The 24,154-nt window shown below is 41.4% G+C and overlaps 1 protein-coding gene across 1 annotated transcript; it reads right to left on the reverse strand.

The window, feature by feature from the left end:
• Positions 1 to 218: 218 nt before the first annotated feature.
• LOC137256192 (kielin/chordin-like protein) lies at positions 219 to 16,853 on the reverse strand. The gene is made up of 4 exons (XM_067793909.1): positions 16,734 to 16,853; positions 13,373 to 13,522; positions 5,754 to 5,909; positions 219 to 575 (listed from the first exon to the last, which is right to left on the reverse strand). The coding sequence occupies exons 1-4, from the start codon at positions 16,777 to 16,779 to the stop codon at positions 400 to 402; spliced, it is 528 nt and encodes a 175-aa protein (XP_067650010.1). The 5' UTR covers positions 16,780 to 16,853; the 3' UTR covers positions 219 to 399.
• Between the last annotated feature and the right edge of the window lie 7,301 nt (positions 16,854 to 24,154).

The following is a 24,154-nucleotide window of genomic DNA, read 5'->3' on the forward strand; positions in this document are numbered from 1 at the left end:
GTTGCTTTCGTCAGATGACGTCATGGAGATTTTATTTTGGACATCAGGAGTGAGTCAGTTTAATGCTACTCAGCAAATATTCCAACAATATCACTGCGGGGGTGGGAGAAATGGACTTAACACAGTGTACACATGTTGGGAATCGAACTCGGTCTTAGGCTTGAGGAGTGAACGCTTTAACCACTAGGCCCCCCACCGCGAACGGATATTTGGAGATATATTGCTTCCATCTTCGGCCCATTAGTTTATTCATGTTTTCTTTACAGTTGTGGAATATGTAATAATATCGAATGTAGTTTTGTACAGAGCTAGATATATAGTGAGAGAATATATCGATGGTCAAGTGAAACCTAACGTAATGATTCATTAGTTGGAGATGTGTCAGAGCTTGTGTAATATTCAGCCAATCAGCGTGCACTTGGTCGTCGTGCACACTGGGAAGGTGGCATAGTTTCCTGGCATGACGCAGATGCAGGTGTTACACCCGTCGTCGGCGAGGAAGTGCGCGCCGTAGTGGTAGTAGACGTGGTTGTAGGGGCAGTCCATGAATTCACCGCCATTTTCTTTAGGCTTATCTGTAACATCAAAATAAACAAATGATGAAAAGCAGCAACCAAACTACCACTATGCTCCCCAAAACAAAAACAAAAACAAAAACTCAAAAATCAGACGTGAAGAACAAGTATATGTGCTGCGTTATTTTCAGTCGAAGGTTAAATACCTGAGCTTATTTTATCACATGTAGTTGTAGAGTGGCGACCTGTAGAAGGGACGCTTTGCTTAATAATCTAGTGTGATTGAGTGAGTTTAGTGAGGTCTTTAAATAATGGAGTTTGGATCAGACAATCAAGTGATCAACAGCATGAGCATCGACCTACGCAATGAGGAACCGATGATCAAGTCAGCGGGCCTGACCATCCGAACCCGTTAGTTCCCTCTTACAGAACATTGGTTACCTGAAGATCAGTTCTAACCCGGATCTTCACGAGTCTAATCAAGCTTGGGATAAGGATTTGTGTTCATAATGACTTTTAGTAATATTCCAGCAACATCGCACTGAGGGTTACACCATAAATGGGCTTCACACATTATCCCATGTGCGGAATCGAACCCGGGTCTTTGGCATGACGAGCGAACACTAGGCAACCCCACCACCCCTGCGATGAATTGGGTGAGATATAATAAGGTGTTCAACTGTTTGTCTTTATTCGGCGATTTAGTCAGAGAAAAAGTCACAGTGTATCTCACGAAACATAGGGAGGACAGTGTACAGTTGCTGTAGTATCGCCGCAGATCTCACACAGTATACAGAGTTGACATCATGCTGTGGGCGCCGTGACGTCACGCCATTTCACTTCCTCTTCGTTGGTTTCCGCGGTCTCTCGATTCATTGCGATAGCAGTCCCGGATGTGCAGGGCAGCAGTGAAACATTTCCCGATACAGTTGATGAGAGAACGCAGTGTTAACGCGCTTATCAACATGGCAATACATGGACGCTACTACTGAGAATAGACTTTCCTCGCCATTACATATTTCACTGACAATAACTCCTGTATTCTTTTCGTGTCATTTTCTTTGTGACTAAAAATTGCTAGGCTGGATTCACACAACCCACATTCTCTTATGCGTAACTTAATGCTTCAAATAATGTTAAACAACTTTTTTATTCCCAAATTGTGAGACAAATTATCAGTGTTGGTCTGTCCATTTCACGTGACAATAGTTCGTTTAGCTGCAATAATTAGGTTTTGTGCAAGAGAGTGATTCATCGGTCTCAAATAAAATCAAACAATCTGTATAACATAAAATCCACGATCTGTATAACATAAAATCCACGATCTGTATAACATAAAATCCACGAACATCATTTGCGTCAGGCGTTGTCAGAAATTCCGATGTCAATGACCGGTTAAGAAGGTTTTAATGTAGCATGGCTGTGCTCTTAGCCAAAGGTAATTTATAACACGTTGAGGCAAAATGTAAACAGATCAGTTAAAGTGGGTTCCTTCTAAGACTGCGCCAAGTTTACACGTCCTGTTATTTGGGCGTACGTTTTATTCAGCTACGACAGTCTACCTGACAGCATGCGCCGAGGTTTTCCGAGTGTTGTCATGCATCAGGTACAGCGTGCGAATAGTTTCCAGTCGAGCTAGCTATTCCTGAAAGCTACTAGCCCATAGAAACGTCATTTTCCCGAAATTTAAATGTAGAAACTAAGATGACAAAAATATTATAAAAATAGATGCGAATAAGCATCGTGGCTTTCACCATGAAACTGCTGTATGTTTAACATTTTGATCAAGCTATACTCTTGATAAATATAATACATTTCAGGAGGTGGTTTCCCGCGGAATTCCTAACCATTTCAAAGTGTATCGTTACTTAGCAAGTCGGCGAGAGTGATATTTTTTTTCAAATAACCCCATGAAAATTCACTAGCTAGTCGGACGAGTGACTGTTGAGATTTACTGACCTAAGTGGTTTTCAATTAGCCAATGGCTAGTTGCTATTTCGCACCAGATGTCCTTTGACGTTTTCATCAGTCTAACGCAAACATGAAGAGAAGAACGATGCCATGAATATTGGATCTTAAGTGTCACTACTGTTAAACACAGATCTAGGGAAATCCCATTACAGATCGCCTCAGAGAGGTATTTAGCGAAGTGACAGGAAATTGACATCAGCCGATCAAAAAACAGCTTTATCCAACTTTACGGGCCAAGTTTCAGAATGACGACTCAGTAACCCGGATTAGGCTTTGGAAAAAATCGATTCCAAATTTTGGAATGAAGCAAGTCCAAATGTCTTCTGATTTTGAACCTCCCTTCCCAATGGGGTCCCTTTCTAATTTTAAAGAAATTGACTGTTTTTATCAAAAATTTATATTGAGAAACCTAGTCCGAATCTAGGTACCGATTTTATGGTCAGGTTTGTATGACACTGAAGTGAGACACGGGTGGTGATTTTGACAGAATTCGTCACGCACTCTGAACTGTCGTTCGGAATCTCCCGTGCTAGTCATTTCAAGTTTGTATGATACGAAAACCCGATCCGATTGTCACTTCCGCGACCAGGTAAGCTATGTTGTGATTGGTCGACTGAAAGGACGCTAGCGTGACCTGTAATAGAATGTTCTCGTATCTATGGTCAGCTGTAGTGGGAATTACGGTCACAGTTAAATGATTATGGCGAGAATGTCAGACTAAGAGTCAAATTGTGAGAAAACGTGAATTATTTCCCATTTTACGACAGTTGGTGTATCGCATGTCCTAATCATAACACGTCACATCCTCTTTGTTTCCTTTGGTGACGTCATAGCAGTCTATCACATTATGGGATGTTGGCGTATTGCATGTTATATACGCCACTTCCTTGAACTCTTCCTATCTTTGGTGACGTCATAGCACTGTGTCGCATAATGAAATGTCACTGCCCATACAACACTAGGGAAACACGCAAATACTTGCCGTTTTATCTCACTACTAATATATCACCACGAGATGATAGAGTTACAAGGTGCCGAGGATTATTTACCGTTATCAACAGATGTTGTTATATTTGATATCAGAAGATACCAGGGTGAGATTCTATCATCGCCAAAACCCATTCTTCAATGTTTTCAATTCAACATGTAGATCTCTGAACATGGTGCTGCCATTAGACTTGCAGTGCAGCAATGTCATACCATTGTGACGTCATCAAGTTCTATACGCCATAGTCAGGGTATTGTACAAAGTCTACTGTCAAACCGATATCTCCTGGGAGATCTCAGAAAACGACTGTTAAACATCCTTAAATTGCAAAACCTACGCTGATTGGTCAATTCTATGTCCTTTCCAGTCAAGGATGTTCTAAAAATACACTTAGTACGAAGGAACTACGCATGAAACTGGTTAATGTAATGACAAGAGGGATGTTGTACTTTTGTACTCAGTGAAGCATAGTTTTCCTGGGAAATGTTTAATGTTGTCATTCTATTTTATGAATGTTATTCCATTTTACTTTATCAACGTGGAAATGGTTAGCAACACTCTAGTATGAAACTATCAAATATTGAGAAATGCATTATATGTTATTTAGCAGCACATTCTTTTGTTCTGGTCGACATGTTTAGAATGTTGTGGTGGCAGAGAGGATACAGTGTTCGCTCGTTATTCCATGGTCCGGTTTCTATCCCCACAGTGGTATTACAAGTTTCGTTTTGCTAAAAACTCGTGCGGAAGGCGGTATAACCGGAAATATGGAGTCCGCGTAAACGTGTCTCGTCTACATATTGCGGCATAACACAATATGTATTCATACACCGTTTCAAGTCGAAGAACCGCTTGTCTAAGCGAGAGGGGTGGTAACAGTCGAGTGGATTCACACATTACATAAACAAATAGCTCAGGGTTTCATGCTGAAGGACACAAGTAAATCTGAAAACGCCCCGGTCGGTTTGCTTACGATCTGGGTCAGTGTTTCATTCATTCATTCATTCATTCATTCATTCATTCATTTGCTGCTTAATGCCTCTGAGCAATATTCTCTCTATACGGTAGCGGTCTGTAAATAATAGTCTGGATCAGGCCATCTAGTGATTGACAGAATGAGCATCGATCTATTCAAATCGGATACGATGTTATGTGTCAACCAAGTCATCGAGTCTGACTACCCGATCCCGTTAATGGCATCTTACGACAGGCATGGGCTGCTGAAGACCAGTCCTAGCCCGTGTCTTTACAGGCCCAAAGCTAAAGGGTGTTAGTTAGGATCAGCTTTTGGCTGAGATAGCTTTGTGAACATGAGCCTTGAAATGGGCACGATACCATTAGTCTTTTCTTTCGACAAGCATGGGTTACTGACAATCAATTCTAACCAGGATTTTTGTGTGTCCAGTGCTAAAGGGTTTGGGTTAGGATCACCTGAGACAGCTTTGTGAACATAGGCGCACACTCACTGTGGCTCATTCTGACACTGAGGCCTCTGTTTGGTCACAAAAGTTCCTTACCAACCATTTCGCGAGAAGAAGCGGCAATAGTCACAGTTATTATACTTAATGTGGCTGTCACTAATTATCACATCTTTTCTTATTCACCTCAGTTGTAATTCTCAAAACATTTGAAATCGCCGGTTGATCTTTTAAAATTAAATAAGTGAATATTCTTATCGGCTTCTTGACCGAGTCTGGACCATACAAACCCAAGATTAACAGAATGAACGTGTATACGATGACATGCGTCAACCAAGTCAACGAGCCTGACCACCTGGTGTCGTTAGTTAGTAGCCTCCTACGACAAGAATGGGTTAGTGAAGATCAATTCTAACCCAGATCTTCACGGGTAGGTGTCTAGTCAAGTCAGCGTTGCGCAAATCAAGTACAATTTACAAATCAACGCGTTTTACGCGACTTTTGCAATGTTCCAACAATACCACTAGAAATGGGCTTCACGCATTTTACCCATGTGAAGATACGAATCGGCTGTAACGCCCCTCAAATGTCATCGGTTCCCAATTGCATAGATCTATGCTCATGATGTTGATCTTGGGATTGTCTGGTCCAGACTGGATTATTTACAGACCGCCGCCATATAGCTGGAATATTGCAGAGTGCGGCGTTATACTAAACTCATGCTGTTGATCACTGGATTGTCTGGTCCAGAGTCGATTATTTACAGACCGCCGCCATATAGCTGGACTATTGCAGAGCTCGGCGTTATACTATCCTCACTCTCTCACCGCTCCTCGAGGCACACAGTAACGCTTAACCTACCGAATCCTGTGTTCTTGCATGGCTTGTACGTGCAGATCATGCCGTTGACGGTGCAGTTACAGTTGTTGCAGTGGTCCTGCGCCAGCCAGGATTCTCCCACACGATGAAACTTATATCCATATCGACATAGAGGGTCTCCAGGTTTCCCCAATAGGTCTGAAGAACATTCACGAAGTTTTTGAACTACATTTAGAAGTGATACACATGTAAGGTGAGAAATTTATGAATGCAAGTCCTATATTATGAGGAATACGACGTTTCGGGGAATATTTTCACTCCCCCATTAGGTGTTATTCATAATAAAGAAGTTGACATTCATATACTTAACAGCAAAAGAAACACAACTCTGGTATTTGTCAAGGTTTTAAATAGGAGACGTAAACATGAAGGCTTACGTTTAGGCGATTTCACTTTTTTCGAAACTAGCGTTTTTTTCGCTGTCAGTATATATTCTACATTTTATTCACCGAGTGAAATATTTGGTTATATGAATATATTGTACTTAGCTTTTTGTGGTAACACCTAAATTATGTTCATGGTATTTGGAAATACTCTACAACGACACATGCGTCATACAGTAAGTAATTATGGTTTTACACAAGGGACACCACAAATGGGCTTCACATACTTCACATACCCCACCGTCCGACATACTAATAAATTATGTATGTTGTGAAGTAAAGGAATGTTACGGGCAAAACGAATACGTTCCAATACCCGGAACATGCTAAGACCAGATTTAAAAAGGAACCAAAACAATATAAAAAAACTAGAAGCAGTAAAAAAAAATTAATCAGTGTTTTTTTTTTTCTGTCGAACAGAAATATATCAAATGTAAAACAAATTCGTTGTCACTTTCAATACAGACAAATAATAAATAGTACTGTGAATAAGATTTGTTGAAAGTGGGGTTTATTTTAAACTCTAAATCAAAAGAAATTATTACAAATTCATTCCCCTATCGTTACCCCATTGTAGTAAAGGACCATTCGTATATACTCCAGAGTCTTTCGATATGCTAGTCAGTTATATAAACAAATTTTGGCATTAATTCTTTTATCCGATTAGCCGTTTTATCACTAATCCAATGTTATGAAATGACAACCGCAACCACGTGTACATTTGTATAAGACAGTCAACTGATTCATTATACCCAGCGTCAGTCGCGAACAACATGGCCCAGATTTTCGAAGTTATCTAAGCGCTAGGATAGTCGTATGTGCCATACACTGACACTAACTTAAGACTATCTTAACACTGAGATTCCACAAACGCCTTTTTACAAGCTGAACTGTACTGAATCTGTAAAGTTATCAGTGTTAAAGAGTCCTTTGCACCTAATTAAAGTTGATAGGAGAATCAGGAAGAAAAATAATATTTCCAAAATTCGAACCGCATTCAGGAGAGAATGTCAAAATAGTCTATTTTTCAAGCTTTGTAAGAATGCCGTTACAGGCGACTCCCAAATGCAATCTGACGTTTCCGTGACATGCTATGTGTTTGTTTGTTTGTTCGCAATTCGGCAGTTTTCTAATGAGGTAAGGACTTATTTGAAGAACATTCGGTACGTACTGGCTGTATTCGAGGTGTATTCAAGGCACATTCAAGCTATTTTGCAACGGCACTCGAAATATTTCGATACATTTAAAAACTATACCACCTGAATTCCAGCATTTTTCGAGCAACATTCCAACTCATTCGAGCCGCTTCCTGACAGGATTTGAAGTGCCACAAAAGTTCTGAACAATTTCAAAACATATGGCAATGTTACGAGAATTAACCCGAATTGTTGGAATGCTGTTTGTGTGCGAAATCGTTTCCAAATTTTGCCAGTCAGTCAAGCTGACTATGCCTGAAAGTCACCAGCTGCTCACAGCTGTCCGACATCTGAATGTAGACACGGGTTTCATCATTAAGCTGTCAATATGATGAACAATATCTTGCATAATTTAAAAGTGTAGTAAACAATGGGGAAGTTGTGACAGGCCCAGCAAAAGCTTTACCCAGATTAAGCAAACAAAGAGTGGACATCGTTTGTGGTCCCGGATACAAAGTGCATGCAAACAAAGAGTGTACATCGTTTGTGGTCCCGGATACAAAGTGCATGCAAACAAAGAGTGTACATCATTTCTGGTTCCGGATACAAAGTGCATGCAAACAAAGAGTGTACATCATTTTTGGTTCCGGATACAAAGTGCATGCAAACAAAGAGTGTATATCATTTCTGGTTCCGGATACAAAGTGCATGCAAACAAAGAGTGTACATCGTTTGTGGCCCCGGATACAAAGTGCATGCAAACAAAGAGTGTACATCGTTTGTGGCCCCGGATACAAAGTGCATGCAAACAAAGAGTGTACATCGTTTATGGCCCCGGATACAAAGTGCATGCAAACAAAGAGTGTACATCATTTCTGGTTCCGGATACAAAGTGCATGCAAACAAAGAGTGTACATCATTTTTGGTTCCGGATACAAAGTGCATGCAAACAAAGAGTGTACATCATTTCTGGTTCCGGATACAAAGTGCATGCAAACAAAGGGTGTACATCGTTGTTCTTCGAGAGGGGAGTCGTCGTCGTCCAGCCTAGACAATATGTCGCCCAACAAAGCCGTTGTTTTGCTCCACACGAGCCTCGCTCTTCCCATGGGAATCCGACATAGACATAAGGGGTAGTATCGACCCTAGCCAGTCGGGCCAGTGATTGTGGAGATTTTCTGGTCGGACTCGATTTTTACTTGCCACGGGCTCGCGGGCAAGTGGCTATTTAGCACTCAAGGGTGGATTGTGGCTGGAATATCAATCATCAGGCTGTTTAGACCCACCTCGACGACTCACAAACTGATAATTAATCAATCATTTATTCAATTGCGAGGGAAAAACACGAGGCGTTCAGCTGCGTTGAATTCATATGGCGAGTAAATGAGTAATTTCCTGCATTTTATTGCCGATTTTAAACATGAATTATATGGTAACAGACTGCATAGAGTCTACAGTCTCGTCAAGGTTCACTCAACAGTCAGCGGTTCGTTACGCTTTTACAAATAGCTCAGGACTGTGTGACTCATGGTTGTAGATAATACAGTTCAACATACTTGAAATTCCACACGCAAGTCCCAGTACTTAAGGCACTCTTAACCGCCCCAGCTAGTATGCAGTAACTATAGACCATTAAATCAGGCCTCACTCTATACAGTACACAGTAAACGGGTGGAGGTGTTGACCCAGTGAAGTTCAGTGAGTCTGGAATCGGGTTGTCGGGTGCGTGCATGGGTAGGTATATATGGGCTGGAGCGGGGTGATGTACACTTTACATCCAACACTTTCTAAGTGATATACAACATATATCGCCGAATATGAGAATTGTATATATGCTACACCAAGGCGCATGAGGGTGATATACATGTTACGGCGCTGCATACAGGATGATATACATGTTACACCACAGCATAAGAGGATGATATACATGTTACACCACAGCATAACTTGGTGAAATACATGTTATACCACAGCATAACAGGGTGGTGTACATGATACACCACAGCATAACATGGTGATATACATGTTACACCACTGCATAATAGGGTGATGTACATGGTAATCCACACCGTGTCAGGGTGATAATGGTATACATGGGTGATATGCATGTTACACCACAGCACATCATGATCAGGGTGATATACATGTTAAACTACAGCACATTAGGGTGATATACATGTTACACCAAGGTACATGAGTGAGTATCAGGGCGATATACACGTTATACGAGTGAGAAACACAGTGATGTATACTCGATACACGACAGAGTGTCAGGGTGATGTACGAAAGAGACATACACGTGATGAAGAGTCACGTTGCACATGACATAACCAATACGAGAAGAGGCCTGACATTTCGGGCTATAAGTCAGTAATCGATCAAGACTGACACGTGACTACGCAGTAAGTGTTCCCATCAAAAGTCGCATTGCTGTTAACGGTGATTCCTTGAAAGCACGACAAGAAAAGAATAGTAGGTCACCGTTTTGACCTACTCCAGAATATTTCCATGGGATAATGAGGTTATGTTGTGTTATGTCGTTAGTAGTTATTATATAGCAGCAAATCTACACCACCGTGAGGGCAACAATTCAGTTGGTCACAAGCTGTAACAGACATGCACGTCACAACGTTGCAGTGGTACACGGTTGAGACACCTCAACCTTCTGTAATGTGACTCAAAGAAGAGCACATCACAATCTTCTGTAACGTGACACAGACAGGTCACAATCTTCTCTATCGTCACAAAAACACGGTCACAACCTACTGTGACGTGACACAAACACGGTCACAACCTACTGTGACGTGACACAAACACGTCGTAACCTACTGTAACTCGAGACAAACACGTTATAACCAACTGTAACAAATACGTCACAACCCTCTGTGACCAGAGACAAAAACGTCACAGCCTACTTTATCGTCTCACAAATACGTCACAACCTACTGTGACATCACACCAAAACGTCACAACCTACTGTAACGTAAGGTAAACACGTCCAAACCTATGGTAACAAACACGTCACAACTTTCTGTAACATGAGACAAACATGTCACAACTTTTGGTAACGTCACACAAACACGTCGCAACCTACTGTAAGACACACGCAACAATCTACTTAAACAAACATGCCACAACCTACTGTAACAAACACGCCACAATCCTCTGTAACGTCACGCACACACACGCGTCAGAACCTACTGTAACGAGAAACACGCGTACCAATCCATACTGCAACGTGAGACAACCACCTCACAATCGACTGTAATACACACGTCACAACCTTGTGTAACGTCACAAAAACACGTCAAAGCCTACTGTAACGTCACACAAACACCTAACAACCTTCTGTAACAAATACGTCGCAAGATTCACAGTCTTCTGTAACATGAGACAACCACGTCGCAACCTAAATGAAACATAACCATGTGGGGGCCGTGATGTCGTGTGGTACAGTGCTTAAAGCGGCATCAGACCACTCCCTCACGCACCGTAATATACACATGAGCATTAATTAAGCCCCACTCATTTTCATGCTATAAGATTGTGTTTAACACAACACACTGGTCACTCATGATATGGAAACCAAACACATGGTTATAATTTCGTTAACTGAACCATCTACTTCTAACACTGCTGCTACTTTCGGCTGTAAGTTATTGAAGGTCAAATGGGGGCATTAAGACGTTATCAATAATCTTGTCCAAAACTACGGTCACACAGACATGTCTGTGGTCCAACGTACACAAAGTTCTCAAAAAACGTTCACTGTTCAATCTTAAGCGAACAGTAATGGTGACATTCGTATTTGGTGTATCCTCCCCTCACACGGATAACTGCTGACACCCTCCTCCTCATGCTGGAAATAAAGCGCCGAATGCGCATCATTGGAATCCTCTGCCATTCCTCATGAAGAGCCTGGGCTAATTCCTGTAGATTTTGAACAGGTGGGTCCCTTACTTGAACTTGACGCCCCGGATGGTCCCATAAATGCTCAAATGGGTTGAGCTCAGGGCTTCTCGAAGGCCAAGGTAATCTGTCAACTGCGTTGTTCTGCAAGTATGCGATGACAGCTATGGGGCCTAGCATTATCGTCCATAAATACTGGCCGACAGGCGAGGGGATGGTTATCAAAATGCGAGACAACAGCAGCCTCCAGTACTTCCCGTCACCATTGAGAATGGCGATAAGATTCAGCTTACAGTCATAGGAAATACACCCCAATACCATTACAGAGTCACCGCCAAAGGGTTCAACTGCATGGATCATCCGCTGTTGATAAGCCTCATTACTCCTTCTCCAAACTCGCAAACGGCCATCAGTAACACGAAGAAGAAAACGACTTTCATCGGACCAGTGGATCCTGAGCCATGCCCTCAGACTGTGGTTTTGCCGTTGATTACACCACACCAAACGTGAGCCTTGTGTCTATCAGTGAGTAAGGGACGTCTGATTGGACGACGTGACCTGAGCCTCCTCTGGATGGTGCTGGTTGAGAGACGAACACCCACTCTCCATTGTTCTCTGAGATCTTCGGCATTGGTCATGGGCATGCGTCTCACTAGGCGAACTAAGGCACGGTCATCACGGGGATTGGTCTTTCTCGGCCTTCCTGATCGTGGACGATCCTCGACGTAACCAGTAGTCGCATGTTTCCTAATAAGGCGACTAATGACAGTGTGATTGATATTCAATCTGGAACCAGTGCTGCGACAGGACAAACCAGCTTCATGCATACCAATAATCTGCCATCTGGTATGTTCAGAAAGCCTACAACTCAGCATGTTCAAAAAGTTCACTTTCAGCACTGTTCACGTATTGATGCGTCGAGAAGAAAGCAATGAGAATACTTCATTTCACCTTTTATACCCCTCAGTCGCTTGGACCATAACAGAACTTTAGCATGAAAAGCATGTATTTGAGTCAGCACGTCAATTTCATGCTAACTGCATGTGTATTTAGTTATAACTGGTTGACTTTTCTGTTTTGATCCCTTTTTGTTACAATCGACAGTTATTTTTGGTGGTGCTTAATTAATGCTCCTGTGTATCTATACGCCAGCGTCGGAAGAAGAACATCGATAATCTACACTGATTCTGGGTAATTGGGACACTGTAACCGACCTTTGTCCAAAAATACATCTCGTGTGTTTTCAAAGCTATAATCATCTTACACACTTCGTTCATTTTTCTGATTGCAGATCAGTTTCAAACAAAATATCAGTTTCCAGTCTTCAAAGTTTAATACTCAACGTCAGAACATTTGAAACGCCATTCTTCCAGTACGCAGGTCATGTGCTATGTTCAGCATGCACTTGCCGCTCTAAATTTCTTTTCAAGTTCAAGGTCACTCAGAAGGGACACTCTTAATATGATACGATTCATCTAAGCAACCATCACGTCGATGATTTTGAAACCAGTGATTTGTTTTTAACAATATATGTAGATAAATATCATACTATTTTAGCTAATCTCAAGGTTTATATTTTAGGGTGAATGACATTGACAAGGTCACTCGATCTTGCGTTCTGTCGGGTGAGTTTAGTTTTACGCCGCACCAGCTATATGGCGGCGGTCTGTAAATAATCGAGTCAGGACCAGACAATCCAGGGATCAACAGCATGAACATCGATCTGCTCAATTGGGAACCGATGTCAACTAAGTCAGCAAATCTGACCACCCGATCCCGTTAGCCGCCTCTTTCAACAAACATTGGTTACTGAAGGTTAATATTCTAAACCAGATCATCACGGGTGTAGATCCCAAGAAGAAAATAGATGTTGCCAACAACGCTGTAATGTATGGATTCTATAAACGAAAAGGAAAGAGAATGCTTTGTACCGCTTTCTTAAAATAACACCCAAACTGAAAAAACTAATAACCACAGAATCCGCAAATGTACTTTTCAACTTTAGACACTGGCATATTATGGCATTCTATTAACGAAAAAAACTAGACAAAAAGCAAGAAATTACATCTAAAAACACTAGGTATATTGTGTGAAAATAGACTTGCGATTTAAAGATTATTTAAAACATCCGACTCCAAAACATGGCGAAGTTCACTGACTGATTGGCCCTTACTGTTGTTGTTGCAGTTCAGATGAGATCTACATTCCGTGCCGAAGTCGGTGCAGTCGCATCCGTTGCAGCTGTCGTCGGCCACCCAGGAGTCACCGTACTCGTACGTCACGCCGTTGTGTGAGCACGTCTTTACTGCAGCGTGTGTCAACACTACGGTAAGAGCAGAAATATTGATCATTACAATGATCCGGTAAGTTCAAAAGTTAAAATGTCCATATTTTACCATGCTGGGCGATAGGAAATATCTATTTTGACACATAGGAAAAGAAAACGGATCATGATTTTTAACCACATCATAATTTCGAACTGACCCCATATTTATGCCAGTATATGTGTTATAACCGTATTTCCTTTATCAAAAGCTCGGGGTATTATTGTGTAATAGCCCTGTTTAGGGTTGCAGCTACAAAGGATCGGTGGGGAGAACCTAGTGGTTAAAGCGTTCGCTTGCCACGCCGAAAACTCGGGTTCCATTCCCTACATGGATACAACGTGCGAAGCTCATTTCTGATGTCCCCCGCCATGATCTTGCCAAAAGTGGCGTAAAACTAAACTCACCTGCACTAGCTGTCCGGACCATACAGAAATGGTGGTTATGCATGACTCGAGACAGTTTTTCGATCGTTTATGTACATGTATGTATTGTATGCTGAACAAAATAATTTAATGATATTGGTATTTTTATGATTGATATTTCATCAGATTGCCAATTAATAAATAGATCATTATTCATAATTTCAAAAGTTACACTTATCCCTAGTAACTATTTTTGTCCGGTATAGGTTGAACCTGGCAGGGTTTTTTTTGCTTGCCAAATTCAGTTAGATGTTTTTTATCAGATCGTCCTGCTGGCAGTTCATTTCAAGGCCATCGTGACAGATGGAACACTGACTGCTAAATGAAATATTTGAAGATCGCGAGTGAATATTATTTTCCGCCATCGTCATCTGTTTCATTTTTCATGGCTATACACAGGAAAAGGCATATGTGATGCAACCGTTGGTTGATATAAAGAGCAACGCCCAACATCCTTGGGGTATGTATTGGCACAAGCCCTTGTGTCTGTGCGAGGATTAAAGATTATATTATTTTTCAGATGATCCCAGAGTCGAAATGCTTCACAGTACCACACATCATGAAAAGTGTCATGATTTATTGAACTGTGAAACATTTCGAGTCGAGGGCCATCTCATTTTTTTTTAAAAAAAAACAACGTTAATACTCGTAACCCTGGCAAGGACCTGTGTGTGCTGGGTCAGACATAATAACTGAGATTCTATGTTACGAATCCGTATCCCATCTGACAATATGTCACAGCATTTCTATTCTTCTAAGAACAAAAATACAGGTGTTACTGACAGTTTGAATTATGCTGGAACAAAAGGTTAGAGATATTTGTAAATTTTGATATTATGATTAATGATGTAGATATCCATTGACACACTAATAAAATATCAGTCACAAAAACACCAATATCCCTAACTTGTTTTGTCCAGCATATGATCAGATATGACCAACAGGTGGTATGAGTTATAACCCTTGTGACCACAGAGGACGTTTGCGTGGTATAACAATGCATAATAAATCAGCTCAGTCACGGGACCTTTCATACAAGACTACAAGATACAGCTATGCCTCTATGCTAATATCACGAGTTTAGGCACCATGTTTGTTTGTCTGTTTGTTGTTTAAATCCACACCCATCTACATTTCACCTTTTCAGCGGCAATTTGTTAATCATCGAGACTAAATGTATTCACGGTATTCTTGTATTGCCTGCGATACTGTGTTGAACAAACACGTGCCATAAGAGAACTCTGTTGTTTGAATCATCAGCTTCAACCCTACTTTTACTAGAATCGATAAATATGTAAACGCTTGCCCTGTCAAAAAGTCAGGGAAAAGGGCGGTGGGTAGTCTAGTAACTAAAGCAAGCAGAAGACCCGAGTTCGATTCCCCACGAACACATGGGTACAATGTGTGAAGTCCATTTTCGGTGTCCCCGACGGAATATTGCTGCAATTTTGCAAGCATCAGCGTAAAACAATATTCACTCACTCATATTACGATTCAACTGAGTATATGTTTTCCTAATAATATACGTTAATCCCACTTAGTTAATTTGATGATTTTGATTATGAAATTGCGTCTATATGTTTTATGAATACAATTTCATAATATATTTTAAAAACCAGTACGGTGCCTATAACACGACAAACAATGTCAGAACATATGTCATATCTACGCTGTTACATCTGAGCCTTCACTCTGTAAGCAGTTTAATGTCTGTATGCACTGTACATCATATGCATATATTATTATTTTTTTAACAAGTGTACGTGACATATTTTAACAAACAAAATACGACTAGACTACTACAAGAACAACATCCAATGCCAAGCTTTGGGACATTCACAAGTACTGCTAGTTTGATGACAGTTTTACAAAACGACTTTTGAGACATGCCATGTTATATACACCTGCACGTGATTATCGTGCAGCTGTAAGTAGTTTATTGCAAGTCAGTTGCAAGGCATACATTTCCCAGGGAGTAGTGTGCGAAATAGCCAAAGGCTTGCCAGCTCTTGGCTAGTAAAAATCCAGTTCGGACATTAAATCTCCACAGTCACTGGCCCCCACTGGCTAGGGAAATTCCATGTGGTCATTTTGGAAACGTATCAATCTCTCCAACTTGCTAAGATATAATACTCTTTTTAATCATGCAAGATTATGGTCTGATAAAAAATGTCCATTGTATGAGCTGGTAAATGATGGAACCCGTGTCTACATTTGTATTATTTTGTAACTTTCAGGCATAGTTTATATGACCAGCGGGCAAAATTGGGAAACTATTTGGCACACTGCCCGGGAGTTCTAGGGGCATGCTAGGAATCGCCAGAGATTTCCATTACAGGCTCGGCAGACGATTTACCATAGGCACTGATTTTGCACGCTATCTTATCTCACACATAAATGTCGTTTTCTGATTAACTGAGCGTTCTTCTGTTATTTTCTGTTCTCTACGCTTACAAATGAGTAACGTTTCTATGTACCCCGCTGGGAATGCCGAACTCATGTCGTACTTCTTGGTAGTAATTCTGTATCTCGAATAACGCTGCATCACGTATGATGTACGGGAATTACGACGTTTTTCTCGTCGTCTGCAAAATCTTTTTGTACTATGCTTAAAAAATTTTCAAAAGTATTATTGAGGCGTTCAGTAAGATAAATACGTTTTTCACTGGTCCCTCGGGGAACATGGGTTTCTGGTGTTCCTTCGATGTTTGTTTATGTTCTCTGAGACGAAGGATCCATGTCCCCCTCGCGACCACTGAACAACTTATAATGTTTGTATACATACCGATACAACAACACAGAGCCAGAGTCGAGATCGCTAAATCGGCCATTGTGGAGTGATTTCCCGATGAGAGATTACTGAAAACAATTCAGTATGAGATCCTTATCTGTTTAAAGACACAACCGTGAGAAACTTACCACGTGATATGTTGTAAATTCCAAGCCATACCATATGGCACGCTTATTTTTTATTGATAATATATGGGAATTGGTTTAAATTTAACTTGACGTGAAGGAGTATAATGTTGAAATTCAGTGGCAAGGATCTGACAGTTTTACAACTCACGCTGAAGAGGCATTGAATAAAACAGTTCATATGAAGAAAAAAATTTCAGAGTGACACAAACACTCAGTTCTCCTTAACACGAAATTGTCTCTTAAACACATTCGCTTAACTTTTTTTTTTTCACATGGGATCTGGCAAGAGTTGAGCTGTTGGAGTTACCTCCCTTATGTTGATACGCGGCAGAGTTTCTGCATTGACTTATCATTGGCAACCAAGGCGACGATGTCGGTCAGACAACTAATATTAGACCGACAATTCACGTGGACAGGTAACATAATTCTCAGACAATGTAACCATACATTCTATATTGGTCTAACGAGACTAGATTTATTTTGTTAAACAGACATGTTATTACAAGATAATGGCATTTGTGCCTCCAACAGATCTGACAGGAAAACGTTATTGTCAGAGGAATTACAGGGTGGGGCGCTTAATGACGGCATATTACATCATTACGTTGTAATATAAGTACTTGAATGACGTCATTGCATTATGAAGTGAGTTTGAGTAAAGTGATATATCTTTACTTCAGAGACAGAAATTTCATATCTACCTGCATTTAAAATACCCTATTGCCAGAACAGATTCGTGACTGAAAAATATATTCTGTTCCGTTTCTTGGTGCGGCACACAATGAATGACAATGTAAATATATAGATTTCAGTAAATGCATTTGGTCAGGATGTCTGAGCACCTGATGGCCGAGTCTTTCAGTGAACCCGTTTTGAGCGAATGCAACTGCGAGTAACTGTCCCTCACTTTGTTGTTTCGAGTTGTATGTCTTGCTTCGCACAATATCCGTGAAGATCCGGGTTAGAAATGATCTTCATCACCACACACTTGTCGAATATGGCGACTTACAGGATAGGCTGGTCAGGCTCACTGACTTGGTTGACACATGTCATCGGTTTCCCGATTGCGCAGATCGATGCTTATGCTTTTGATCAATGGATTGTCTGGTCCAGACTCAATTATTTACAGAGCGCTACCCTATAGAAAATTATGGAGAGTGGCGTTAAACTTAGCGAGTTTATACCTCCGTTCATAACACCTGCGATAGAGTTCATAACTGCAGTTCGTTTAATACAAAACGTTAGCATTAGACAAATTTATGGCGATTTGTGGCTTCGTTTATTGTAACAAATTTACGTTATTTCTGTAACCATGTGTTATAACTGTTAATGATTTTGAGTTAATAATTGTATGTCATTAGACTACCGCTGCCTGACGTTATGTAATTAGTCGTCTCAAAAACATGATCGTATGGTCCACGTGCAGTATGCGGGCAACAGTCTTGTTGCAGTCGTCACCCAGTAGACTTGTTGTGTAGTTTATTCGTGTCTATGGAACGTGAAATTACTGACGAACTTAACAGTATGCATAACTATTATACTGCCAATATGTTGTTCAGCTTGACCTGAGCTACTCTACATATGCATGACCTGGGAGGTCAAAGGGCACAAGCGGGTTGGTCGAGTTTACTTCATTAAATAAGGGAGCAGAGAATGTTGTTGTTGCGTTCGTGCGAAACATGCAAACATGGATTCGTTACAGAACTTATTCCGGAACATCCCGAATTAAAGAAACATTAAACCATCTGCATCCTCTTGTTTAAAGAAAGTTACGACATTGCTGACGATTTCTCGAAACTGAGATGTCAAACGGCGACCTTGTCTCGGCTGCTCGGAAACAATCACCCGACAAAGGCGCACCCCTTCACAATAATAGACCCTACCAGTTGTGGCACGCTCACGCAATGGATTAGTATTCAGTTGCTCAGGTCATTCCGAACAACCTGTGGGTGAACTACTCAGTGGTACCCTTTCATTACAAATAGAACGTGGTAGATTTTCTCGTCCTAAGACGCCACTGGCAGACAGGTTCTGTCGTCACTGTAGTTAGTGGTCAGGCTATCGAAGTCCTAGGCAAGATTTGTTTAAAAAGGTTAACATTTTACACCGGAACATTCCTCCGTTATCGAACACTGAATAAGCTGCATTCCTCTTACACACACAAAATATTCTGAATCCAGTGTTCGCTTTTGTTGTACGTACAGGTGTTAAGTACCACCCAATAACATTATAACCATTTTACTTTCTCTCTGCGTCTTTCATTTTTATGATACTTCTTTTTTTGTTTCATTCCTATGTTTTACACATCCTATGTACATATTGTCTCACTGGCCGGCTAGCCTTGTGTTTGCATATTCTATGTTCTTTCATGTTCAAATGTCGAACTCTGATGTGCCGAACGTAAAGAGGCCATGGTAATTATTCGAGTCACCAGGGGTTCGACACAACGGGAAAAGACCACTTTATTACATAGTGGCAGTCAATGTAGGACTACGTAATTCAATACATGTTACAGACACATGTGATTTGGACTGGGAATGTCCATTCAAAATAGTTTGTACCTAATTGATCTCTGTGACGACAGACGCGCATGACGCACCTCGATGCTCATGTTATTAACCACTGGTTGATCTTTCTTCTACTCGAGTTTTGAAATAGAAACGCACACCCTTTGGCATACGGATATTGTGGAAACATGTAAAAGTGCTATGTTTTACATAACACCACATGTACCCAAATTCACTCATTTTAAATGAAATATCACCCAAAGTCACATCAAGGACAAACAATTCTCGCACTAAGCAAAAATCACGCCGGTTAAAAGGGTTGCTCACCTCAGAGACTAAACTAGGATCACATTTGTACAAGGAGCATTGGATTTCGAAGATATAAAAAGAAACCAGCACCAGTAAACAATAATATCTTGTTTTATTGGAACACCACAATGGTATAAATGGCACACTGTGGATATATTAGACGTGTTCTATTTTTGTCACGTGGCCTAATGCACTCTCTCTATCTCTATCTCTCTCTCCCACTCTCTGTGTGTGTGTGTGTGTGTGCGCGCGCGCGCAAAGTGAAATATATGTACATATTTCCATTACAATTGTTTTTATAATTATAGGATATGTATACATATACATAGTACATTCTCGAGTCGCGGGCATTCGATCTCTGGATGTCAGTCTCAATGGCACATCATATTATCAGTCTCAACTCCCTGGAGATTATACATCTCTAGCAGCCACTAGGCGCACCAAGTTGTTGTAGCATTCCCATCCTTACGTGGTACCCATTCACAGCGGGGTGGACTGGAACACATAGCCACAGTATTTGTTCAAGTTTACTGTACCCGCAACTAGGTGTTTGCACTTATTGGGTGTTCATGGGTGCAAACAAAATTGTACACCACGTCTGAACTGTCATGAATAACTCTTATATTGAGAAATTAAAAGAAATTCACTGAGTATTCTAGATGGACTTGAAGTCACCGTTTGAGACAGTGACAGTGAGTGAGTGAGTTGAGTTTTACGCCACTCTCAGCAATATTCCAGCTATATGGCGGCGGTCTGTAAATAATCGAGTCTGGACCTGACAATCCCGTGATCAACAACATGACCATCGATCTGCGCGAATGGGAACCAATGACATGTGTCATCCAAGTCAGCGAGCCTGACCACCCGATCCCGTTAGTCGCCTCTTACGACAAGCATAGTCGCCTTTTATGGCAAGTATGGGTTGCCGAAGGCCTATTCTACCCCGGTACCTTCACGGGTCCACACATGACAAATTCAATCCATGTTATTCACATTTAGTGACTATATATAAAACCCACTTGTGTTGAAAGAAAAATCACTTTCAAATGTCCCTAGTCTCCATGCGGAACAGCTTTTTCTGGTCTGTTATTTTCGTCCAAAGGAGTTGCCTTGCAATACATAATATGCATGCTACAATCAAATGAGTAAGCGAGTATGGTTTTACACTGCTTTTAGCAATATTCCAGCAATGTCACGGCGGGGGGCACCAGAAATGGGCTTCACATATTGTGAGAATCGAACCCGGATCTTCTGCGTGACGAGTGAACCTTTCACCACTAGGCTATTCCACACCCTGCAACAATCAGGGAGTGGCTGTTCTGCCTACGTATCTGACCAGGGCAGTTGTTGACAACCGTTAATGTTTGTACCCAACACCCCAGTGTAGCGTCCCATGACTTTGTAAAGGAGTAGCAGATGTTAAAGTCCATCGCTCCTCCAGCAAGACAGCTGAGGAATATTATTTCATGAAACTGGAAATTAATACAAATTTAGAAATTGACGTAAATCCCACCTATTCCTGTCCTCGTCTGACGCCAGCGTGTCTCGCGTTTCATATTAAAACGAGGCTGAATCGCACAGTACTTTAAAAATACTTTGAATGATAACAAGTGGAACAGAGTGAGAATGGTAAGGTAGTCCAAATATTTTATGCAAAATGATTAAAATGTCAAAAGTTTCCAGCTTGAAGCTAGTGAGCTATCTCTTTACGTTAAATTGACACGAAGAGCAATTTTATGTTGATTCAGCTGTGTGCAAGGCATCTTGGATGGCACGTCACACCAACACAAATTTGCGCATGTTCCTTAGGAACATGAGTGTCTATATTTGTTTCTTCCAGGTTTGATCGATTTGTGGAGATGAATCATCGCTGTACATCTCCTGACATACTATATAAAGTCATCAATGTAAAACACAATAGAAATGTGATTTACATCATTAAAGTATCTTCTGTGGTTTTAGTGCACGCGTTCTTAAATACAATTCTTAAAGCGCGATCAACTAATCCAGTAACCCGTGAAGATCCGGGTTAGAATTGATATTTAGTTACTCGTAAGAGGCGACTAACGGGATCCGGTGGTCAGGCTCGCTGATTTGGTTGACACATGTCGTTGTAACAAACTTGCGTAGATCGTTGCTCATTCTGTTGCTCGATGGATTGTCTTGTCCTGACTTGATTATTCACATACCGCCGCCATATAGCTGGAATATTGCTGAGTACGGCGTAAAACTAAACCTACTCACTGACCCGGTTGATGAAAAGTCGGACGAGGGAGCATCCCAAGAGTGAGTAAGTTTAGTTTTACGTCGCTTTTAACAGTATTTCAGCAATATGACGGCGGGGGACCTCAGAAATGGCATTCGCGCATTGTACCCATGCGGGGAATCGAACCCAGGTCTTCGGCGTGACAAGTGAACGTTTGAACCACTATGCTACCCCCACCGTCCCACGAGACCTTAGGTGGGTGTATTTGATCATGATGACGTCTTACTGGACAGTCCTGACCAGTAACCCCAGCAAATTTTGCAAGACGATGTCGGTCAGAAAACAGGACTACACGAACCCTGTAATGCGATTGCGTTCAGCAAGGAGGGCAAGGCGAATTCTACAATAATTTTTTGGTTCCTCAACAAGACGCTACAAGAATCCTGAAATAAGAGATTTGTCTCAGTAAGAATGGTCTACATGAATTCTGCAGTGAGATTGCGGTCATGGCGGACTGCAAGATTAATGCAGGAAGACTGGATTCGTCATGAAGGGGCTAGAAAAATCCTGAAGTAAATCTGGACTCAACAAGAAAGGGGCACAAGAATCAGTAAGATGGGATACAGGAAGAAGGACTATGCTAATCCTGGAATAAAATTGGGTTCACTGAGTGAGGGGCTACAAGAATCCTGCTATAAGGTCGGACACAGGAAGAAGGGTTATACGAATCCTGAAATAAAAGTTTGGTTGACCATTTAGGAGCTACAGAAATCCTGCAGTACGATCGGGTTCAGGAAGAAGGGCTACGCGAATCCTGGAGTAAAACTGGGTTCATCCAGAAAGGGTTACAAAAAGCTCACAGTATGGTGTCGTTCAGCTGAAGAGAGCTACATAACAAAAAGACGTAGTTCAGAGGAAGAACTACAAGAAGCCTGCAGTAAGATTAGGTTCGTGACATGGGCAAAGATAATTCTGTAATACATTTGGTTCATCAAAAAGGCGCTTGAAGACAAGAAGCCTGAAATAGGATCATGCTCATCCAGACATGCTGCTAGAATTGTGCCGAAAGAAAGAGGTTCAAGAAGCTTGCAGGAAGACTCAATTGAGTGTAAGAGATGAAATTCTTTTTTACTCCATACACGAAACAGTTTCATAGCTTAAGTAACGTCAAGGTGTATCCCGTTAATGCAAAGCAGGATGATGACAAACCTTCTGTTCGCCGGTAGGACGCTTCACCCACTACACTACATTGCGGACTAGATGAAAAGTGAAGATCGTTATTGGGTAAACTCATTGACTCTTTGCGTTCTCAGCCCGGTCAGCTAGTTAAGTATACGGCTATTCTAGACCATACTCAACACACTGGCTTTACATGCCAAAGCAACCAACTGATATACCGAGTTGGGGCTCCATGGCTCATCAACATGGACCTGACTGTCGTTTATCTGTTGCTGTTTTCTGACCCTAACCGAAGAGCGATCAATCCGATCATGCAGAGAGTGCAATGACATTTCTATTCTCACCGCAGAGTCTAAATATAGCAACCCCTGCCTTCATCCGCGTTCGCCGCCTCCACCACCGCCGCTGCCGTGCTGGTTGCAGCGAGTATCGATCTTTCGTCGTGAATGAACGTGAAACGCTCCATTCATAGGGTCTACGAACATATGACACCACACAGCATGTTTTGCAGGTGGGCAGTGTCATGAGAATTATGTCCCTTGTCCGGAGGGATGCGCTGGTTTTTTAGAATCCATGAATATGTTAGAAGAACAGAAATGTTTTAATAGCATGTAAAAATTAAGTGAGTGAGTCACGTTTTACGCTGCTTTTAACAATATTTCAGTAATATCAAGGCGGGTGGGGGACACCAGAAATAGTTTTCACATATTGTGCTCATGGGGGGAACGGAACGCGAGTCTTTGGCATGACGAGCGAACGCCTTAACCACTAGGCTACCACGCCGTTCGTGAAGAAACAGAATTTTCCTCGTTTAGAATGATGCTAAACAGTGAGCGAGTGAGTGAGGCTTGTTTTGCGCCGCTTTTACCGACTGTACCAACGTTCCTGCAATATAACGACGGGACACATCAGAAAGGGGCTTTATACATTGTACATATGTGGAGAATCGAACACGAGCCTTCAGTGTGATGAGCGAATGCTTTAACCACTGGGCTACCACAGCGCCCATAGTGCTCAATAAGGCATTCAGACGTTCCATAAAGTATAAATTGGTATCTCAGTTTTAAACCGTGCTTGCATGTGAAA

The sequence above is a fragment of the Haliotis asinina genome, chromosome 11 (assembly GCF_037392515.1).
Source record: "Haliotis asinina isolate JCU_RB_2024 chromosome 11, JCU_Hal_asi_v2, whole genome shotgun sequence".
NCBI classification, from domain to species: domain Eukaryota; kingdom Metazoa; phylum Mollusca; class Gastropoda; order Lepetellida; family Haliotidae; genus Haliotis; species Haliotis asinina.